Source organism: Spea bombifrons, chromosome 7 (assembly GCF_027358695.1).
Source record: "Spea bombifrons isolate aSpeBom1 chromosome 7, aSpeBom1.2.pri, whole genome shotgun sequence".
Taxonomy (NCBI): domain Eukaryota; kingdom Metazoa; phylum Chordata; class Amphibia; order Anura; family Pelobatidae; genus Spea; species Spea bombifrons.
Window position 1 is genome coordinate 22,767,390 of NC_071093.1, and position 22,609 is coordinate 22,789,998.

Sequence of the window (22,609 nt, forward strand, 5' to 3'; positions counted from 1 at the left end):
TACATTACACAGAATGGGATCAAAACATTTACTACTGCGAACATTTTTAGATGGAAAAAGTTCCATTTTATTCAGTGGAACAAAACACTGATCACATTATTCTTCACGATATTCTGGTAAGAAACTTTTATTTCTTTATTAATTCATGTAGACTATTTTTTTCCATATTTAATAAAAGCTATGACTGAGACATGTTTGTTTTTTATTTCCTTTCATTTGACAACCTACCCCCGAGTTATGCACCTCTGCCCCCAGGCTTGCCACTCTGCCCCCTGATATGCCTTCTAACCCCCTATATGCCACTCTGCCTCCAGAAATGCCTTATACCCCCTATATGCCACTCTGTCCCATGATATGCCTTCTAACCCCCTATATGCCACTCTGCCATATAGAGGGTTAAAAGGCATATCATGGGACAGAGTGGCATATAGTGGGTATAAGGCATTCCTGGAGGCAGAGTGGCATGAAGGGGGTTAAAAGGCATATCATGGGGCACTCTGCCTCCAGAAAAGTCTTATGCCCCCCTATATGCCACTCTGCCTCCCTGATATGCTTTATACCCTCCTATATGCCACTCTGCCCCATAATATGCCTTTTAATCCCCTATATGCCACTCTGCCTCCAGAAATGCCTTTTACTCCCAATGTCACTCTGCCTCCAGAAATGCCTTATACCCCCATATGCCACTCTGCCTCCCTGATATGCCTCAACCCTCCTATATGCCCCTCTGCCCCGTGATATGCCTTTTAACCCCCTTTTTGCCACTCCACCTCCAGATATGCCTTTTGACCCCCTATATGTCACTCTGCATCCAGAAATGCCTTATACCCCTATATGCCACTCTGTCCCATGATATGCCTTCTAACCCCCTATATGCCACTCTGCCATATAGGGGGTTAAAAGGCATATCATGGGACAGAGTGGCATATAGGGGGGTATAAGGCATTTCTGGAGGCAGAGTGGCATAAAGGGGGTTAAAAGGCATATCATGGGGCACTCTGCCTACAGAAAAGCCTTATGCCCCCTATATGCCACTCTGCCTCCCCAATATGCTTTATACCCTCCTATATGCCCCTCTGCCCCATGACATCCCTTTTAACTCCCTTTATGCCACTCTGCCTCCAGATATGCAGTTGACCCCCTGTATGTCACTCTGCATCCAGAAATGCCTTATACCCCTATATGCCACTCTGGCATGTAGGGGGTTAAAAGGCATATCATGGGACAGAGTGGCATATAGGGGGTATAAGGCATTTCTGGAGGCAGAGTGGCATAAAGAGGGTGAAAAGGCATATCATGGGGCACTCTGCCTCCAGAAAAGCCTTATACCCCCCTATATGCCACTCTGCCTCCCTGATATGCCTCAACCCTCCTATATGCCACTCTGTCCCATGATATGCCTTCTAACCCCCTATATGCCACTCTGCCATTTAGGAGGTTAAAAGGCATATCATGGGACATTTGTGTTTACTTTATATGGCAAGCCGATCCAGCTTGCCATATTAAATAAAAAATAATATATGCCACTCTGTCCCATGATATGCCTTCTAACCCCCTATATGCCACTCTGCCATATAGGGGGTTAAAAGGCATATCATGGGACAGAGTGGCATATAGGGGGTATAAGGCATTTCTGGAGGCAGAGTGGCATGAAGGGGGTTAAAAGGCATATCATGGGGCACTCTGCCTCCAGAAAAGCCTTATGCCCCCTATATGCCACTCTGCCTCCCCGATATGCTTTATACCCTCCTATATGCTCCTCTGCCCCATTATATACCTTTTAACCCCCTTTATGCCACTCTGCCTCCAGATATGCCTTTTGACCCCCTATATGTCACTCTGCATCCAGAAATGCCTTATACCCCTATATGCAACTCTGGCATATAGGGGGTTAAAAGGCATATCATATTTATATTATTTCCGTATGATTCCTATGAGGATACACCAACAAGTTATAAAGAAATTCCAATCGCTTATAGATCTGTTTATATGGGTTAGAGGTAAACCCAGGATAGCTCGAAATATATTATTTAAAAAAATTAACAGAGGAGGATTATCTTACCCATGTATTAACAACCTGTATGAAGCAACAATGTTGTCACACTTTGTTGCTTGGGACAAGAGCTCAAATAATTATCCATTATGGATGCAAATCGAGGAGTCCTACGGAGATAATATTGATTTATACTCCTTGTTTTGGGTTGATTCCTTTCGAATAAAAGACTTATATAAAAGGAATCCTATTATACGCGATACAATTAAATCGACCGATAGGTTTAAACGTAAAGCTAAACTAATGAACTCACTAATGATATCAACCCCGATTGATTTGATAAGATACTATATAAGAGACATAGATCTAAGAAAATGGAGAAGTGCCGGAATAACCTGTCTGGAAAATATTGTGATCCAGAATGAGTTAATACCCTTTCCTGAAATCGTAGAACAGTTTTCACTCCCGCTATCGGAGTTATATACATATTTAAGAGTTAAAAATTTTGTTAAACAAACGAGAATTGTAAAATATCCTGCTATTGATAAATGGTTATCTTCACATAAAAGTCAGAAGCAAATAGCGAGTATAAACAATTTAATACAGACAATGAACATGGATAAAAAAGATCCTCCGATTGAGCGTTGGGAACGAGATTTAAACAAAGAATTTGAGGTAGAGCAATGGCGTCAACCATTACAAATAATAAAAAAAACTGTCCATTCAACCAATTTAATGGAGACATACATTAAAATCCTCTATAGGTGGTATTTAGTTCCAGAAAGATTAAATAAAATTAATCATGTAAACTCAGACAGATGCTGGCGATGTCTTATATCTCAGGGGACTTTTGTACATATGTGGTGGGAATGTTCCTTGCTGTATAATTTTAAGGAAAATACTGAGACATTGTTAAATACATTGTTCCATTCCCAGAGGACATTGGATCCCTGGATGTTCCTTTTTCATTTAGATTTACAAGAACTACAAATCTCTAAGAGATATCTAGCTACCCACGTTTTATTAGCTGTAAAAATATGCCTAGCTAGAGATTGGAAAAAGCAAGGACTAAGTAATTGGAAGAATGTGATTAATCAAGTACAATTCCAATATAGAATGGAAAAAGGTCACTATCATAAACAAAAGAACCTTAGTAAGTTTCTGGAAATATGGGAGCCATGGCGACTATATCTAAGAGGGAACCCGGGGATAGTGGAAGATTAACATATATTTTTTTTTTTTTTTTTTTTTTTTTTTTTCTTGTGTCTTATTTGGTATATCTTGTAAAACCCCTGTACGTTATATCAGCATTGCTTTGTAAGAACCTAATTAGGGATATTTATACCCTGTGAAATGGAATCTCCCGGAATAAGTCATATGAATGAATGAAGGATGAATGATGAATGATTTTCACAAGATTGCAGCAGCTAGGCGACCCTGGCTACTGATATATCTGATATATACAAAGGTATCTTTGACTATCCAATTTATGCACCTACTAATTTATTTATGCATTTATAGGTATATATATGTTTGATTAAATCTATTGAAATTATATAAATACAGATAATGTATAATTTGCGACATGTCTAAAATCTGAATTATGAATAATGTATGAATTGAGAATTTTTATGTTTGATAATTTGATAATAAAAGAACTATAAATAAAAAAAAAAAAAAAAAAAAAAAAAAAAAAAAGGCATATCATGGGACAGAGTGGCATATAGGGGGGTATAAGGCATTTCTGGAGGCAGAGTGGCATATAGGGGGACACACTTACATACACACACATGCCGATTTTTTTTGTTTTTAACAAATACAAAAAACATTATACAGTACAAAAAAATACATTATTTTACTCACCTTCTACTTCTCTTGACTTCCTGGTAGCTGCACACTGTTCTCCTCTATGCTGACAGCCAGGATGCCACTGACCTGACATCCGGTGCTGCAGCAGTGCGAGGGGGCGGAGCTTCCACCTCACGCTGCTCCCATCACTATGCAGCCATCAGACGGCTGGGAATGTAATGTGAACGGCCGGTGCGTGCTGATGCTGCCGGCCGGAGCTACTTTAACACTTTTTTTTTATTATTTATATGGTAAGATGGATCGGCTTGCCATATAAAGTAAAAAAAAAAAGTATTAAAGCAGAGGCGGCCGGCGGCATCAGCACGCATCGGCCGTTCAGATTACATTCCCAGCAATCTGATGGCCGCATAGTGATGGGAGCAGCGTGAGGGGTGAAAGGTCAGTGCGAGGGGGCGGAGCTTTCACCCCTCACACTGCTCCCATCACTAGACGGCCATCGCACACGGCTGCTGGGTGCTGATGCCGGCTGGCCGCATCAGCACCCAGCGGCCGCTTTGATTAGATTTCGGGCAGCCTGGGGGGCAGCTCAGCGGCTGTCTTCATGGCCGCCCAGCCCACGGACCTTCCGGCCCACCGGGAAATTTCCCGGTATCCCGGTGGGCCAGTCCGGCCCTGCCTGCAGCATCCTGCACATGATTCTAGTGTTTATGTTTCATGCCTGCTCCAGGGTGCCTGCAGGATATATCTTTGCTTCGTTCTGGACTACATTGCTGCTATATCAGGGCGCTGGTATGTGGCTGCACAACCCTAGGTGCTCAACACTTGGGTTAGTGCAGTCACCCTGCACCAGGCCCTATCCTGTGACTCTGCTACTGCATACTGAACTCCTGGGCGCCCTGGGTCATTACAGTCGTCTGTATGGACCCAGTTCCTGACACAATTATTTTTATTCCTACTGATTTACATTGATTGAGGGAAAGATTCTCTATATTATCTTCTAGAGATTGAATCTTTAATGAGTCTAAAAGTCTGTCCTTAATACCTTTTTTTTATATTCAACCATTCTAAAATTTTATTCTCTAGAAATCTATTTTTACCATGAATTTGGGATAAGTTATCTTTATCTTTCAGAGACCAAATAAAGCGGTTTAAGTTATTGTTATCCACCGAGTTCTGCTCGATTTTATACCAAGCTTCTTCTTTAGATTGTTCCTGATATGTTCTAACTATGTGTAATAAAAGGCTAGCTTCATATAGTTATTTTGTCAAGGGGAAACCCATTCCCCCTCTCTAGTAAAAGCTCCCATCAACTTAGCATTAATTCTAGGACCCTTTCCTTTCCAAACAAAATTTAGAAAGCTGGTATGTATAATTTCCAACCAGCTTTGCAGAAATTTTTGTGGTAGCATCCAGAATAAGTAAATCCATTTTGGGATTAAGTAAGCTCTTAAAGCATTTACTCGGCCCCACCAAGAGAGGTTTACTTTCAGCCATTCTCCTATAGATTCATTAGAGGATTTTAGCAGGCGTAAAAAATTCTTCTCCACTATATCCTCGGTTCTCTCTGGGATGAGAATTCAGAGATATTCAAATTCATAAGTCTTTGAGGTTAGTGCAAAAGACTCCTGGAGCCTCTTCATTATTTGTAAGTTAATATTCTTACCCCGAGCAATAGTTTTATTTAGATTTAATTTATAGTTAGAAACTCTACTAAAGTTTTTTACCTGTAAAAAATGGGTCATAGAAGTCAGTGGGTTTAAAAGAGAAATAATCACATCATCCGCATACATTAATATCTTATAATCCTTTTTACCTACGTTAAGACCTGTTATATCGCTATTATTCCTCATTTTCTTGGCAAATGGTTCCAAGGAAAGGATGTACAGTATGGGTGACAGAGGGCATCCTTGACGAGTGCCGTTCTGCATATCAAACCATTCCGAACAGAGTCCCGGACCTACTATTCGTACACTGGGGTTAGAGTAAAGAGATGTAATAGCTGTATACATCCAGCTGGTTACTCCATATGATTTCAAGGAGGCTCTGAGATAGATCCAGCCAACCCTATCAAAAGCCTTCTCGGCATCTAGGGAAAGGGTCAGTAAAAGACTACCTGTCTTTTCGGCGTAGTCCAATCCGTCAATCAGACGTCTGATGTTGTTGGTAGAATCCCTACCTGGCACAAATCCTACCTGGTCTGGGTGGATCAAAGTGTGTAGAATTGGCTTTAATCTCTCTGCTAATAACACTGAGAATAGTTTTATATCTACATTGATTAATGAAATTGGACGGTAATTTTTTAGGTCTTCGGGATTCTCATCTTTTTTTTAGAAATGGAAGGATATTGGCTTGCAGTAGCTCTTTTGGACAAAAGCCAGTCTTTGTTATCTCGTCATACATGCCCATCCAATTATCCATCCAATTATTTCTCCTTTAAAAGTTTTTTATAGAATAAATTCATAAAACCATCTGGGCCTGGAGATTTTTATTTTAACAATTTATCTATAATAGCGTTTAATTCTTTTTTTTCCCAGCGGTCTGCGTAATATTTCTTGTTGCTCCCCAGTTATAGTTGGTAGCTCCGCTGACTTTAAATAGATTTCTATATCATCTGCACTTTGTGGGATACTATAAAGATTTTCATAAAAGCCCTCTGCCGCATCCTCCGGGGTCATACAGATCTTGTCACAATTTTGGTTACTCTCTCTCTAGCTCTTTTGTTTTTGAGTTGGTTGCTCATTAATTTGTATGGTCTGTTGCTTTTATAATAGTATTTTACCCTAAGTGTATCCATGTAGTATTTAGTCTTTTCTAGTTCTTTTTGATTTATTTTTTCTCTGAGTATATTTAAATCTTTTTTACGCTCTTGAATAGGATCTATCTTAGTCTTTTTTTGCTAAGTTGTAATAAGTCACATATAGCTTGTTTAGTGGTTGTTAGTTTTTTTTATCTCATTTCTTTTTTTATTTTAATTAGGAGTCTTCTCATATATGCCTTGTAGGTGCACCATCTGATTGCTTGTGATGTTTGTTCCATCTTATTTTCTGGGAAAAAGATCTTAGTTATCTCAGAGATATATTGTCTGTTTTCCTCTGAGTAAAGAATAGCGTCATTAAGGCGCCATGTCGAGAACGGGAGAGGGCCCCACCTGTCTTTTAACTCAAAGAGAATAAAACCTTGATCAGACCAGACATTCTCTCTCATAGATACAGATACTAGAGTATTAATTAATTTTTCATCCCCAAAGATAAAATAAATTCTCGAGAAGGTGTTAGGGGGTGTTTTATTCTCCATAAATCATATAGATTTGCTTTGTGTATGATATTTCGAAATTATTTGGCTCTTTTTTTAGTTCTTATTAATCTTTTTATTTTTACCAACTAATTTATCAATATTTTCATCTATAATGCAGTTATAATCCCCTGCTAGAATTACTACTTCTGCCTTGACTTTATCCACCCTATCCAAAATTTTTGGAAATTGAGATAAAGGTTCTGTATTGGGAAAATATATATTAACCATAGTATATTTAACCTCATTAATTAATCCCACCCAAATTAGGTATCGTCCTCCTAGGTCTTGGTCTACATAGACATAGATTTGTTTGTATCCGTATATTACTCGAGAAGATTATCACTACTCCTCTTTTTTTATTATTCATCAATGATGAATAAAATGTATGTGGATAGAATCTACCTTCCCATCTTTACTTCTCCAATGGGTTTCTTGGAAGAAAGCCACGTCTATCTTCTCTTTCCGCAAACAGGCATGTAGAGGACTGCGCTGAGAGGCGGGTCCCGCGGGTCCCGCCAAAAAACTTGCGTGCGCGGGCGGTCTTGCTGGGGCTGCGGGCGGGAGCGGGCGGTCAGGCACTGTACCAGCGGGTCCCGGTAATCCCGCGCAGTCCCGCAAGGCTGCCTTCTTGCTGCTCCCTTGCAGTGTCTCCTAGTTTGCTCCTCCCAGGAACAAAACGGAGTCACGTGATGTGACGTAACTTCCTGTGACTCCGCCTTGTTCCTGGGTGGAGCAAGAGAAGAGACGCCGTGAGGGAACAACTCGAGGGCAGCTGCGCGGGACTGCACGGGAAATCAGGTAAGGATGATTGGCCACAAATGTGGCGGGAGCGGACGGGAGCGGATCACCCACATTGCGGGAGCGGGGCGGGAGCGGGATTAAAAACCGCGGGAGTGGGATTAAAAAAGTAGTCCCGCGCAGGGCTCTACAGGCATGTACAATATTTATTTTTGCAGGAGAGTTCAAGCCCTGGGCATTAATTGATATGCATTTAACCCCCATCTAAGTGGTGGTATTTATCTGTAGCTCTGATGAGGTTTGCTTCTAGGGTCTCAATCCTCCTGGTAACTTTAAGGACTACCTCTTTTTCCCATCCTAATTTCCCAGTTTCATCTCCAAGACAGAAAAGGACATATAAAAAGATTAACAAAACAAGTTGGGGGCTCGGGGTGTCTGTGCTGCTCTGCCCAGATACCTGCAGCAGACGGCAGCAGCAGTGCCCCCACAATCAACATGATGGTTGATCCGTTGGTACCATGTCACCATGAAGTACCAAGTATGTCTGCGGTCGTCAAGGGGTTAAACCTCTGCTACAGTTAGGTATTAAAAATATTCTGGCTTCAAATTTAAGAAAATCTTTATTTGAATTAATGTATGGTGTTCCAATAAATACTGATTTTATTAACTGCTCTGTTTCGGCACCAGGAAGGCCTGAACAATTATCCTTTTTACAGGAGTTGTGAGACCCTTTGTCTCGCCCAGCATACGCTCCATGTGCCATACATGCATGGACTCAACAGGAGGGTAGAGACTACTAAGCAATTACGACCAAGTTGGAAGCCTCCAGCAGAAATAAAACTGTTATTAACCCCTTCATGACAAGAGTGTTTTTTACTTGTAGTACACTTTAGGACAAACACTGCTTTAATATTTTGTGGTGTTGCTGTTTAGCTGTAATTTTCTTCCTTGTCATTTAGTGTACCCACACACATTATATATGTTTTTTTCAGGACAAGAAGGGCTTTCTTTAAATACCATTAGTTTTATCACATATTTTACTGTATTATTTTTCATACTCCCCCCATATCTTATTTAGGACATTTCTAAAGTTGGTCGATTCAATTTACCCCCATCAAACCTTATATGTTTGAAAAGTAGCCACATTTGGGAAGTGTGTGTTTATCCTGTTCACATGTTTTTTGAGACATCTTTGAAGCTGGCCAATTCATTTTACCCCATCAAACCATTTTTTTTTTTGAAAAATAGACACTCCAGGGTATTTCAAATTCTGGTATTCTTACTTTTTCCATACACACATTTTGCAACTAGCCTTTGTCAAAGTTTACCATAGTATTTTTTTGGGTATGAATTTACAGCTCCTGGTATGTGTCACTGTCAAACAACACCCAATATGTGTTAATCAATATCTCCTTAGTACAGTGATACCCCCGATTCATGGGTTTGTTGGGTTATTTGGGAGGTAAAAGACCACCTTTGGGGGGGGTGTATTTTTTGGAATTTCGCCATCTGGTTAGTACGTGCCCATGTCCTATTTTTGGGACATCTTTGAACCCGGCCAATTTATTTTACCTCATCAAATCATAAATTTTTTAAAAAACTTTTTATGTTACCAAATTTTTTATTTAAAATTATGTTATTAATCTCCATTGACTTGCATGATTGAATACAGATTCAACCTGCAGGAAGCAGGAGCCCAAAGTTCTTAGGAGATTCTGTAGAGAACCTCTGTGAACTTGTTAAGTTTTCAGTTGGCGCCGCCATCTTGTGAGTGGCAGCAATGTCACTTACTGATGGTGCTTGTGATTGCTCTTCGGAGGACGGTTAACACAACAATACGCAACACGCTGAATGAGAGGCATGGCAGCAACACCGATTATGGTTAGGAAGCGATTACTGATTGTGAGGCTTCTGTGGATGCTGCAAAGTTGCAGATCATGGAGAAAACACAGTGATCACGGCAACTGCAGCAATTTAAAAGCAGCCCGTACATGTACGGACTTTGTCACAAATGCATTGCATTGTGAGCATGTACATGTACGGGCTTTGTCGTGAAGGGATTAAAACCACTGTTATTGGATTGTTTTTATTTGGTATTATATGGCGATTATTTTCTTTTTTACCTAAAGGTGAACAAGTCCAAAGAAGATGAATATTACGTCTTACGACATGCTCATTATAAGCATTCTTAACATACCTGTTTTTTTTTTAAGAAGTATTTTATTACATTTTATATTGTAAGTACAGAGGGTGAGTTCCAAAAACATGCGGTCCAGATACAGAGGCATAGCGATAACACAGAAGTAGCCGCGGACAACAAATCCGGAAACAGGATAGAAATTATCGGCAGGACCATGGTCCATTACATAGAAGGACCAACCAAGCTCAAAACCAGGTATAAAACCTGGTATAGGCAATGGAAAACACCCATAGAGAAAAAAAAAGAACAAAGAGAAAGGAAATAGAAAGACAAGCAAGAAATATAAAGGAGAGAGGAAAAGAAAAATAAAGAAGAGGAAAGGGAGAGCCATAGAAAAAGAAGTAAGAGGTAGCAGCACCATCCGTCCATGGTCAACAGCACAGAGTGCAACCACTCGCGGCCAGCTCACTCAAATCCACGAGATAGGAGCACTAGACGATGCAAACCGCTCCAGCCAAGGGCCCCAGATGGCAAGAAATAGGTGGGATGTGTCATGCAGGTATGCGGTGATCTTCTCCAGTTTTAGCATACTCCATATCCTAGCCTCAATGTCGGGAATAGAGGGAGCACCCGACTTCCAAATCTTGGCTATCGCAAGACGGACCGCAGTACAAACACGAAATATGAGACGGTGACTTAACATACCTGTTTTAACTTCCAGCATACTCTTTAATGTGTGGACACATTTCCAGTTGTTAATTGATGTTAACATAAAAAAGTATGGTGTTTTTTCGTTGCAGGAAATGCAACATCATAATAAGTGACTTGAATAATCCTTATTTATTTGATAATATTATAGGATTTATCCATATTCCCATACTACTTTTGGAATCATTATAATCACTACTACATCTACAACATCTACAACAAAGAGAATCAACAAGTCTCTCCCAGGTTCCCAAGCAGATTGTATCTCACTCATTTAATTGGTCTTGAGTACTCTGTAACCTCCTGTTACAGTCAATTGGACCATATTCGATTCTCACACAGATGGGATCCTTGCTTTTGAGAAAACGCAATACCAATTAAAATTTTTTGGCAGCTTATGGGTTTGAGAATTGCAGCAGTAAAGAAAAACAAATTTTGTAATTGAAATTGCAAACTAAACAAGGAGGGCTTATTAACATGGCAAGCCATGGAACTTTGGGCGTACAAGCCCTCCTTGTTTAATGTTGCTTGCTTGCAATGGACCTCCTCATTTTTTAACAATTACAACACTATCATGCAAATGTATCTTGCGATCATGTTGTAAATGTTTTGTGTTTAATAATATGAACTTGATTGCTGATACACCTTTCTTCACCAATAGGTCAATAATGTGGTGATTTTAATTTTAGTCCTATATTAATGCCATTAACTGGACCAAATAATCACAATATTATTTACTGCCTGCAACAGGAGAGGGACTGTTGCAGGCACCAGTAAATGTATGGTTAAAGATTGGACCATGCCCAACAGGTCCTTTTCCATTATGTAAGATTTTTTCTATGGCATGAGTTTAGAAGAGTTTTGCGATTATTCTGCAAAAACAATTCAGCAATTTAGCATTGGTGGTAATTTTCTTCTCCTTGTTTTTTTTCTGACCAATAAGAACCATTTTTGAGGTAGTGATATACTGGCCATAATACTCTATCTCATATATATAAATATATATAGAGAGATTTTTGTTTACAGGCAGACTGAAGCTAGACTTCATATTGAGACTGACTGGTAGGTTTATTTATTTATGCGTATGAGCTTTAATATGGGTTCTATATCACGCTTAGCTTAATTTTGGATTTATGTATATTTTGGTGAATTTTGAATAAATAACTATAATTGTGCTCACGACTTCATTTATTGAATATGAGACGTATCCACATGTATATAATTGAGATTTGGTAGTTTATCATTTCGGATGGAGAATAACCTTTTCTTAAGAAATTACGTGAGAGGAAAGGTGTGAACCTATCACACCCTCCTCCAGCCTATCTTCCAAAAAATCCCCTAACACCCATTTCTGACGCCTACAAATTTACGCCCTTCATTCCATCTTCCTTTAGCTCACCTTTCCTAGTCCCTAACCTGCCCTCAGACAATACATACACTAGTGCGACTCCTTCTACTTGTAAGCTCATTTGAACAAGGCCTGCCCCACCACCTTTCTGTAAGTCAAATTGTTATGTTATTAACTACTTGTTATGTCATGTTTACCCATTGTACCGCGCTAAAGAATATAGTGGTGCTATATAAAACAATACATAATAATAATACATGCTCAATGGCATGTCTATACAAGTCAATGAAAGCTGTGCTCCCTTTGCTATCAGTAAGAAAAGCTACAGCCAACTGCATGTATACCAGCACAAGTGTGCAAAAAGGAAAAGTGTATATTTATTATAGGGAGCTTTTTAAGAGCATTTATGAAGGTCTCTTGTTTCAGGTACAGTCTGCTAGGAGAGTTAAGTGAGCCAGAAATGTCATTACATCTCATAACCAAAGAATGTCTTTGGATCAGTGTCCTTGCGGTAAAATGCTTTGGACCCCATGCAAAATGTATTCCAATATGCATTTAACATGAAATTAGGGCAGTGGTAGACATTTTAACTGTTGTATACATTGTTATATAAAATAATATGAAGACAAATAAAAAAAACCTCACTATTTTCACTGGGCTACAGCTGTGTGGCTAGTCTATCTCAAACATTTGCTCTTTCATCACCTAATTCTAGACTGAAAACTTGTTTGAGCAGGGCCCTCCTCTTTTCTGTCGGTAAAAATAGTTATGTGATACATTGCTTGTTAGAACCGTAAAGTGCTGAATACACTAGAAATGGTGCTAATTGTTAACTTGTATAACATAACAATATAGAAGTGCAAAACAAGGCATTATAATGAAAAGTAAACAACTATAGCACTTGGTGATCATGTGTGCTTTATTGGGATGATTTAAGCAGATGTTCTCTAGGTTTGTGAGGGGTATTGACCAGTCCTTCATGTCTTCTTCAGGGCAATCAATGGAACTTCTAATAACATTTAGTATGATGTCATATTGAATCCGCATTGTTTCTGGTAAATTGTATTCTGCCTGTAGAGTGTCAACTGCCTTAATAGTGTTGCCCAAGAAAATATCATTTACATAATGAAATCCATAAGAGTTCCATGTATCTGTGTCAATATTTCCAGGTGTTTTAATCGGGGCTATAGCTGTAAGTGGGGTGCTTTAGAGCCTCTTTTGAGCCGGAGTAAGTTGCTGGATTCCAAGAGTAAGTTGCTGCTCCAAGAGGTGGAGGCCATTTCGCCTGGTTTATTTTATTATCAAGGTTGTAAGCATCTAATGGGGAAAGTGAGCCTAATATACATTTTTCTATGTATATCCACTTTGGCTTGTCAGAGTGAATATAAAATTTTATATTGGTGGCTGCGTTTGTGGCTAAATAATATTTATGGAAATCAGGGATGCCTAATCCACCATGTATCTCGTTTCTCTGTAGAACTTCCAGTTTTATTCTTGGGAAAAATTTTCCCCATATATATCTTCTGATATCTGTTTTTTTTATCATTTTAAAGAATGTTGAGGGAAGTTACTTCTCATCTAGTCTTTCTAATAAACATTATCATATGATTACTTGGGAAAAAGAACTAGGTTTTGAAATGGATCTGTCAGAATGGTTTAGGATTATAAATGGTCTACAAGGGGTCACTCAGTGTGCTTCGCATTGGGAAAACCATCTTAAGATATTTTATAGATGGTATTTATATCCTTCTAAACTCAAGGTTATGAAATCATCTCAGTCCCCACTTTGTTGGAGAGGCTGTGGAGCAGTAGGACATATGGAACATATATGGTGGTCCTGTACCAAACTGACCCCCTTCTGGTCACATATTCTCACAATGGTCAAATTAATAACAACTTCTATTAACTCTCTGACCCCAAAGATGGTTTTATTCAAAGTGATTCCCAATGTTATTACCAAAGTACAGAGAATTATCCTTTCCCATTTATTCATTGCTGTCACTTCTATTCTCCCTAGACACTGGGGTAAACAAACTGTCCCAAATACACAAGAATTGTTGACACTTTATAATGAAAATAAATCTCTAGAACTCAGAGATTTATTATCAGTGTACGTCATTTGACGATAGAATACCCTACATTAAAGTACCATTGGGATGAATTTGATAGGAAGCTTCGTAACAAATTTAGGTCAGAATGATGCCCACGGGGGGGCCAGCATGGGCTATAGTGGGCCTTGACTGTTGTGCGGAGGAGGGGTAGGCTTTTTGGCGGGAATTTTGGGGGTGGAGTTGGGGGTAGATTATATAAGTGGTTGCTTTCCCGGGCTCAGGAACCATTTTTTGTGGTTAGCTTACCTGGTTGCGTGTCCCACCCTCCCTCCCTTTTTTCTTTTGTTTGTAGGTTTGTGTCGTTTGTCACAGTCTGTGGGGCGGCAGCTTGCCAGGTATCCAGGGGGTTAATGTGGTGGTAAGTGAATGGTTGGTAACATCTGGTGGGAGGTTCTTGGCTGTCAGTGCTGGAACCTCAGGTCAGGGTGGGGGCATCTCGGTATGTCCCTTCCTTAAGTGGCATTTGGTTATGGTACCTGGATTGCTTGGCAAGCTTGGGTGTTTATTGTATATATTTACATGTTGGTGTTTGAGTCATTGTCCTTGTTAACGCACCTATGTTTATTGTTTCAGGTTTTGGCGTGACAATGACTCTAATAAATAAAATTGGCTGTGGCCTTTTCTCATCCATATTTTTGGTGTGGTGTCTTTATTGGGGGGTTTGAATGGGGAGTTAAGCCTAGCCCGGAGAATCGAAGCTACAACAGTCATGGGACTCTACTTAGGAAAAAAAGAAAAAAGAGAAGTGTATTGTGTCATTTTCTAAGTTCAACTGTGATATATTAAGATTGTACCTTGTGATTGTACATCTCATTATACTCTCATGTGGATGTACTACAGTATATATGAAAAATTTACATTAACTATAGTAAGTAGCTGAACCCCTCCCTTTTTTTCTCTTTTTCTGTATTCCTATCTTAAAAGTTATACTTATCTGTTATATGAAAAACCTTTCAATAAAAATTAATTGAGAAAAAAAAAGAAAAGAAAAGTAAACAACTATTAAATAAGGATAAACGCTAAAGTTTAGTAAATGAAATACATGTGATCTAGACTACTGCATATACTACTGCATATAGTTCATATATAAACTACAAAACTATACTATACCTGTGAACACAATGTTGCCTCTTCATGGAAGTATCCTTTCATGAAGTCACAGTATTCCCTGGATGTTATTTCACATCTGGAAAAAATGTCCATTAGTCTAGAGATCTCATATTTATTTTGGCTTTTTTACTTTAAAAAGAAGGTTGAGTTAGAATTGTATTACATATATGCTTTGTACACACAATAAGCTAAAATTTGGGTGAGTGGAGAACTTTTTCTCCCAAAAGAGTGACAAAAGATGAAAGGTGATGAATTGAAGATAAAAATACTAAGACATTAAATTTGAATTGGTAATAGTATATATAAAATGCATATAGCTGTATGTAAGCATGGTGTTCAGTCTCTTGCAGGAGCTCAAAAAGTACATCAATGTCTACTTTTAGCAACTTTCTTTTCAATTGGTTTAGTTTCCATGTAACATGGCAGATAATATCAACAGTAGATATTAGCCATGTACAGTCGTGTGGAAATGAAATGACACCCTCTGTGAATTCTATGGTTTACATATCAGGACATAATAGCTATCATCCATTCTTCAGCAGGTCTAAAAACTAGACTTGGGCACCAGGGGGCTCTTCGTGTTCGTCTTCGTGCTCGTCTTCGGAGAAAAAAAAATCTTCGTATTCCGCGAATATTCGCCCCCGTTCCTATCTTCTTTTCGGGCGAATATTCATGGACATTCTTCGTGCTCGTTTCATTTTCGTTTTCTCCCGGCTGCATAGCAGGGGTTAATACGGGATTAAGAACACATCGGAGCAGCAGCAGCAGCAGATGCGTTCGCGCCGTGAAGGTACGTGTGTGCGACTCGCCGGAAGGGGGCTGGTCTGGCATCAACAAATGAATTGCAGAACTGCAGAATGCACTTCATTCGTTGATGGCAGGCAAGCCCCCTGCCGAAACAACCAATAGAGTTGCACACACGTACCGAGGTATACTATACACAATACACATTGCCCGAAACTGAGGGCCAAGTTCCTCCGAGCAGTTGTCTTGTCTGAGACCTAGACAAATGCTCCAAGGAACTTGGCCTCCTTTTTATCATACACAGTCACACATCCATAGATGTTTAATAAAAGAATAGGGATTATTTTACATTTTTAAATCGATTTTGGACCACTTTTAATACATGCCTAACATTTGCTACCTATTTACAATGGCATACTTTGCAACAACCCAACTTTTACTGGACAGGACTGGAAAAAAGCAGGACTGTCCACGAAAATGTTGGGTGGGCAGGTATGCGAATGTCAGGTAAGGGGGTGCGGAGCGTGGCGCAGGCACCACTATACAGAGTCCAGGAGCGAGGTACAAAAGAGGGGCAAATCCAGGAGAATAGTCGGGGTCACGGTCCAAAGGTCAAGGCAAGCAGCAGACAGCATAAACGGAATACGAAAGGTCAGGTCAGGATACCAAGGATTCGAATACTCTAAAGAGGTACAAGCAACACTTGGAGCTTAACAAAGAAGCACTGGTGTAGAGGCTGGGGGAGTTTATATAGGGGCAGGTAATAAGGCTTCCACCCCCTATCACCTGTACTCCTCCCACCCACAGTGCCTGTCTCCCTCCCCTTGATACACCTGAGTGGAGGGAGACAGAGCTGAGTCTATCCTCTGGTGGCTGTTGGAGGGGGAGTTTGTATCAACAGGGTTAAGCCCCGCCCCCTCCTCTCCGGGTGTGCGGCGCGTGCTCGGCACTTCGTGCCCGCAGACCGGGAGTCCGGGAGCACGGCCTGCCACGAGGCAGTGCCGCGCCGTGATCGGGAGGTCCGCGGGCAGGAGTAGACCTCCTGCCCGACGGTTCCCGTGATGCCGGACCCGATACTCTGCGTGGCGCACGGTTCGGGGACCGTGCGGCCACGTCGCGAGGAGGTCTGCCGGTGGGGATCGCGCTCCGAGGCGACGGCCCCCGCAGCGAGGTAGGTGTTCCCGGCCGGGCCTGACAGCGAATGGAAAAATGTTGGACAAGAACTAAAAAATAGCTTAGGGTTAATGTACGGTTATGTTTAAGATTATTAGCAGTGCACTGTTTTGGTTAAAGATGTATTATGTCTAAATAATAATTTAATTTTAATTTTAATGGGTTTATTTAATTTTATTTTAAAGTTATATTTATTATTTACTTTATTATATTTATTTAATGTTGTAGTGCTACCCTACCCAGCTACACCTATGTGCACTAGCATACCTAGTTTAGCTAAATTTGATGGGATAGGAAAAAAGCAGGACTGTCCCTAAAAAAGTTGGGTCTGTTGGCAGGTATGTGGATGAAAAAATGTTATAGGGTGAAGTGTGAGTTATAGCGTTAATGCTAGTGAGTGTAGAAGTGAAGGCCAGGGCAAATAGCAGGAGGAAAGGTCTTTGTGATTTGTGAATTGTACATGTGTGTGTTATGTGTGTTGTTATGTGTTATGTCACTGTGTTATGTGTTATGTTTGGTAGGTTGTGTATCAGACGGAAAAGAAATGGAAAAGGAAATGGAAAAGGCGAATGAGTGGGCAATTGGCGACCCACTCACCTGTTTCACCCCAGGGCATAGCATCCAAACAACTGTCAGTCCTAGACGTTTGGCAGCGGACTTCCAGAGCTCAGACACAAGGCCCTAGAGTAAGCTGGCTACTGCGGCGGAGGTAGCAGGCGTTGCCACACCGCAAACAGATGCAGCCACGGGGGAGAAACTGCCCATACCATTAGGGAGATTTTGGGCATGACTCTAGCCAAGAAGCGAACTGGCAAAGAAGAGACGCTGGCACCACCACCAGCAGCATTGAAAAATGGAAAAGGCGAATGAGTGGGCAATTGGCGACCCACTCACCTGTTTCACCCCAGGGAAATGCATCCAAACAACTGTCAGTCCTAGATGTTTGGCAGCGGACTTCCAGAGCTCAGACACTAGGCCCTAGCGTAAGCTGGCTACTCTGGCGGAGGTAGCAGGCGTTGCCACACTGCAAACAGACGCAGCCAGGGGGGAGAAACTACCCTTACCATTAGGGACATTTTGGGCATGACTGTAGCCAGGAAGCGAACTGGCAGAGAAGAGACGCTGGCACCACCACTAGCAGCACTGAAAAATGGAAAAGGCGAATGAGTGGGCAATTGGCGACCCACTCATCTGTTTCACCCCAGGGCAAAGCATCCAAATAACTGTCAGTCCTAGACGTTTGGCAGCGGACTTCCAGAGCTCAGACACAAGGCCCTAGCGTAAGCCGGCTACACCGGCGGAGGTAGCAGGCGTTGCCACACCGCAAACAGACGCAGCCAGGGAGGAGAAACTGCCCTTACCATTAGGGACATTTGAGGCATGACACTAGCCAGGAAGCGAACTGGCAGAGAAGAGACGCTGGCACCACCAGCAGCAGCAGCATTGGGAAAGGCGAATGAGTGGGCAATTGGCGACCCGCTCACCTGTTTCACCCCAGAGCAAAGCATCCAAACACTGTCAGTCCTAGACGTTTGGCAGCGGACTTCCAGAGCTCAGATACTAGGCCCTAGCGTAAGCTGGCTACTCCGGCGGAGGTAGCAGGCTGTCACAAACTATACTTACCCGTGCAGCGGGTAGCCGTGTAACCGCTGCTCGACGTGCCCTCCAGCAACGCGGTCTGCAGGCTTCCCGACGGGGGCATCACACATGCGTGAAAGCCGGTTCTCTTAAAGGGACCGCGTCCTGAAAATTGGGCAGGTATCAGGGGGCTTCTGGGACTACTTAAACAACTGGCACCTTTCCTAAGGTGCTCAGTTGTTGTTTAGCGTTCCTGAAAGCAACTCAGCGGTTTGTTCCCTGCCTCCCTTTAAATTCCAGTAAACCTTTTCCTGCCTGTTCCTGATCCGTCCTGCTCCTTGACCCTTATTCTTCGTCCCAGTTCCCTTCGTTTGGATTTCTCGGCTTTGACCCGTATTTGGATATCGACTTCGGCTACGTCTTAACCCCTGGCTTGCTGCTTGGCTGCTCTGTGTTAACCTTCAGTCTTCTGGGGGGGTTCATGTTATCCATCTACTTACCCAGAGTCTACGTTAATTCCTCGTCTGCTGTTCCTGAGTCCGTCTACTTACCCAGAGTCTACGTTAACTCCTCGTCTGCTGTTCCTGAGTCCGTCTACTTACCCAGAGTCTACGTTAATTCCTCGTCTGCTGTTCCTGAGTCCGTCTACTTACCCAGAGTCTACGTTAACTCCTCGTCTGCTGTGAAGTCTACATCTCCCGTTCCCTGCTCAACTCACTACTAGCAGTCTGCCAACAACCTGCTATCTAGTGAGAAGTGCATGGTTCCGGCCTCCCTGCACAAGGTTCCTCCTCTCCTGGGCCAGGTAGGTTTAACACAGGCGTTGCCACACCGCAAACAGACGCAGCCAGGGGGGAGAAACTGCCCTTACCATTAGGGACATTTGAGGCATGACACTAGCAAGGAAGCGAACTGGTAGAGAAGAGACACTGGCACCACCAGCAGCAGCATTGGGAAAGGCGAATGAGTGGGCAATTGGCGACCCGCTCACCTGTTTCACTCCAGAGCAAAGCATCCAAACACTGTCAGTCCTTGGCGTTTGGGAGCAGACTTCCAGAGCTCAGACACTAGGCCCTAGCGTAAATTGGCTACACCGGCGGAGGTAGCAGGCGTTGCCACACCGGAAACAAGTGCAACCAGGGGGAGAAACTACCTTGAACATTTTGGACATTTGAGGCATGACTTTAGCCAGGAAGCGAACTGGCAAAAGATGCTGGCACCACCACCAGCAGCAGCGTTGAAAACAGAAAAAGGTGAATGAGTGGGCAATTGGCGACCCGCTCCCCTGTTTCACCCCAGGGCAAAGCATCGAAAGACTGTCCTAGGCGTTTGGGAACTGACTTACAGAACTCAGACACTAGGCCCTAGCGTAAATTGGCTACACCGGCGGAGGTAGCAGACGTTGCCACACCGCAAACACGTGCAACCAGGGGGAGAATTCTTGGATCGCAAAGGCACGCTAGCATCATTTCGGGACTCTGTTCCATGCGTTTGCGAAGGTGTACTTTTAGCAGATCCTTCAGCTTCCTGGCTATGGCTGCTACGTCAGGATGTAGAGTGCCACCTTAAACAGCCTCACGGTTTTCAAGGAACACATCCATCTTGCTGCCTAGATGGGAGAACACTGGGATTACCTGGGTCAGACTGGCAGTGTTTGACCTTAAATTTTCAGTGGCATCCCTGAATGGTTTAAGGACTGCCACTAGCTGGGCGATCACTGTCCAATCCTCCCTATTCAATGGAGATGTAATCCCAATATTATGCTCTGAGGGAAGATTATGGATTGCCCTCTGCTGCTCCAAAATCCTCTCCAGCATCTCTAAAGTGGAGTTCCACCGCGTACTGACATCCTGTCGTAGGCAGTGTACGGGAAGACCTGACCTCTCTTGCTCTTCCCTCAAAAGTTGGCTAGCCTTGAATGGGATAGTACAAGTAGCAGAAAATTAAATAGATGTAATCAGACTAGGATGTCTAAAGCTTTTTAAGAATCATTAGGAAAAAACGAATTATATGATATCTGGAGAACATTAAGGCCACTAGATAAAGACTATACATATTTTTCACAAAGACACAAAGTATTCACACGTATAGATTAAATTTTAACTAACGCCAAACCAATAAAAGAATGTAAAAAAATTACGATTGGGAATGTAGCATGGTCAGACCATGACCCTGTTTGTCTTGAAATTAGTAAAAAATATAAGGAGAGTTTCCAGTCATGGAGATTAAAAGATTCTCTCTTAACTAATAAAGAGGACTTAGAATATATTAAACAACAGACTACCCAATTCTTTCAGGAAAACCTTACTAATGAAATTAGTTTAGGAAATGTTTGGGCAGCTTATAAATCTGTTATGAGGGGTTACCTAATTAAGAGAGATGCTTATACAAGAACAAGATGAAATAAAAAATTAGCTGATCTATATATCTCTTTATATAATATAAAAAGAAAAAGTAGATATTTCAAATATGATTAATATAAAAAAAGAGATTGAGGATCGTCTTATAAGCATAGCAAACCATAATTTGATTAAAATGAAACAAAAATTTTATTATTCAGTCAATAGAGCAGAGAAACTCCTCACAAACCAATAAAAAAAAAGGAAATGGAAAACTAGAATTTACAAAGTCACAAAGGGGGATAAATATGTATATAGTCCCGAAGATATAGGGCGGGTTTTTGGCGAATTCTATTCTAATTTATACAGCATACCTGTCCAAAATCAGGATAGAGAGCAAATTAGAAAATATCTATTAGAATCCAAGTTGCCGAAAATTTCAGCGACTGTAGCAGAGCAACTGGATATCCCTTTCTCAGAGATAGAAGTATGCAGAGCGATTAAAGTATTAAAGCAACATAAAGCACCGGGCCCATATTTGTATACAGCTCTGTTTTATAAAAAATTTGAAAAAACCTTATCACTTTATTTAACCAATGTATTTAATGAGATTTGGACGAATAAAACATTTCCTAACGGTATGTTGGAAGCAACTATCCTCCCTATTCTTAAAGCAGGGAAAGACGAAGCAAACACAGCAAATTACAGACCGATCTCTTTGATCAATATAGATACAAAAATATACTCAATTATATTAGCGGATAGACTAAAATTGATTTGTCCACAGTTAATACATGGTATTCAAACGGGATTTGTAAAAGGAAGACAATCCAATGACAATATGCGCAAAATAATAGACTTAGTAGAATACGTCTCTATATATACAAAAGGTTCCCTCGCTGTTTCTGGCCCTAGACGCGGAGAAGGCATTCGATAGGGTTAACTGGCTTTTTCTTGAAGAGACGCTATATGCATATGGTTTAAGGAAGGGGTTTATTGATTCAGTATTGTCATTGTATTCAAACCTGATCGCTAAAGTTATAGGGCAAGGCTTTAGTTCGAATTGGATTAATATATATAACGGAACTAGACAGAGATGTCCCTGATCTCCTCTTTTATATATCCTTACTATTGAACCTTTGGCGTCTAGGATTAGAAACAGCGAGGATATTAGAGGTATAAAAATTGGTGATACTGAAAATAAGATCAGTCTGTATGCGGATGATGTTCTAATAACAATGTATGACCCTATAAATTCGCTAGGAAAACTGATGGAGGAAATTTCAGCGTTTAGTAAATTCTCAAACTATAAACTAAACACAAAAAAGACCCAAGCGGCCATAGTGAATATCCCGGAACAGATAACAATAAGGTTAGAGAGAGAATACGACTTCACATGGGAAACAGTAAAGTTTGAATATTTAGGAATTCCCATCCCATTTAAAATAATACAAATCATAGACATTAACTTTGGGAAGCTACGTGACCAAATGATAAGACAGATAGCAGAATAGAAAGGACTTT

General features: G+C 41.1%; 1 protein-coding gene and 1 long non-coding RNA gene across 2 annotated transcripts in view; one reads left to right on the forward strand and one right to left on the reverse strand.

The window, feature by feature from the left end:
• The window catches only part of RHBDF1 (rhomboid 5 homolog 1), a 542,782-nt gene that overhangs the window by 104,089 nt on the left and 416,084 nt on the right, over positions 1-22,609 (reverse strand). Inside the window, exon 15 of the mRNA XM_053472100.1 lies at positions 15,252-15,327. Within this exon, the coding sequence (XP_053328075.1) occupies positions 15,252-15,327 (76 nt within the window). The remainder of the gene's footprint in view (positions 1-15,251; positions 15,328-22,609) is intronic.
• LOC128502357 (uncharacterized) overlaps positions 1-22,609 on the forward strand; it is a 306,149-nt gene that overhangs the window by 25,970 nt on the left and 257,570 nt on the right. The gene's annotated exons all lie outside the window — the stretch shown is intronic.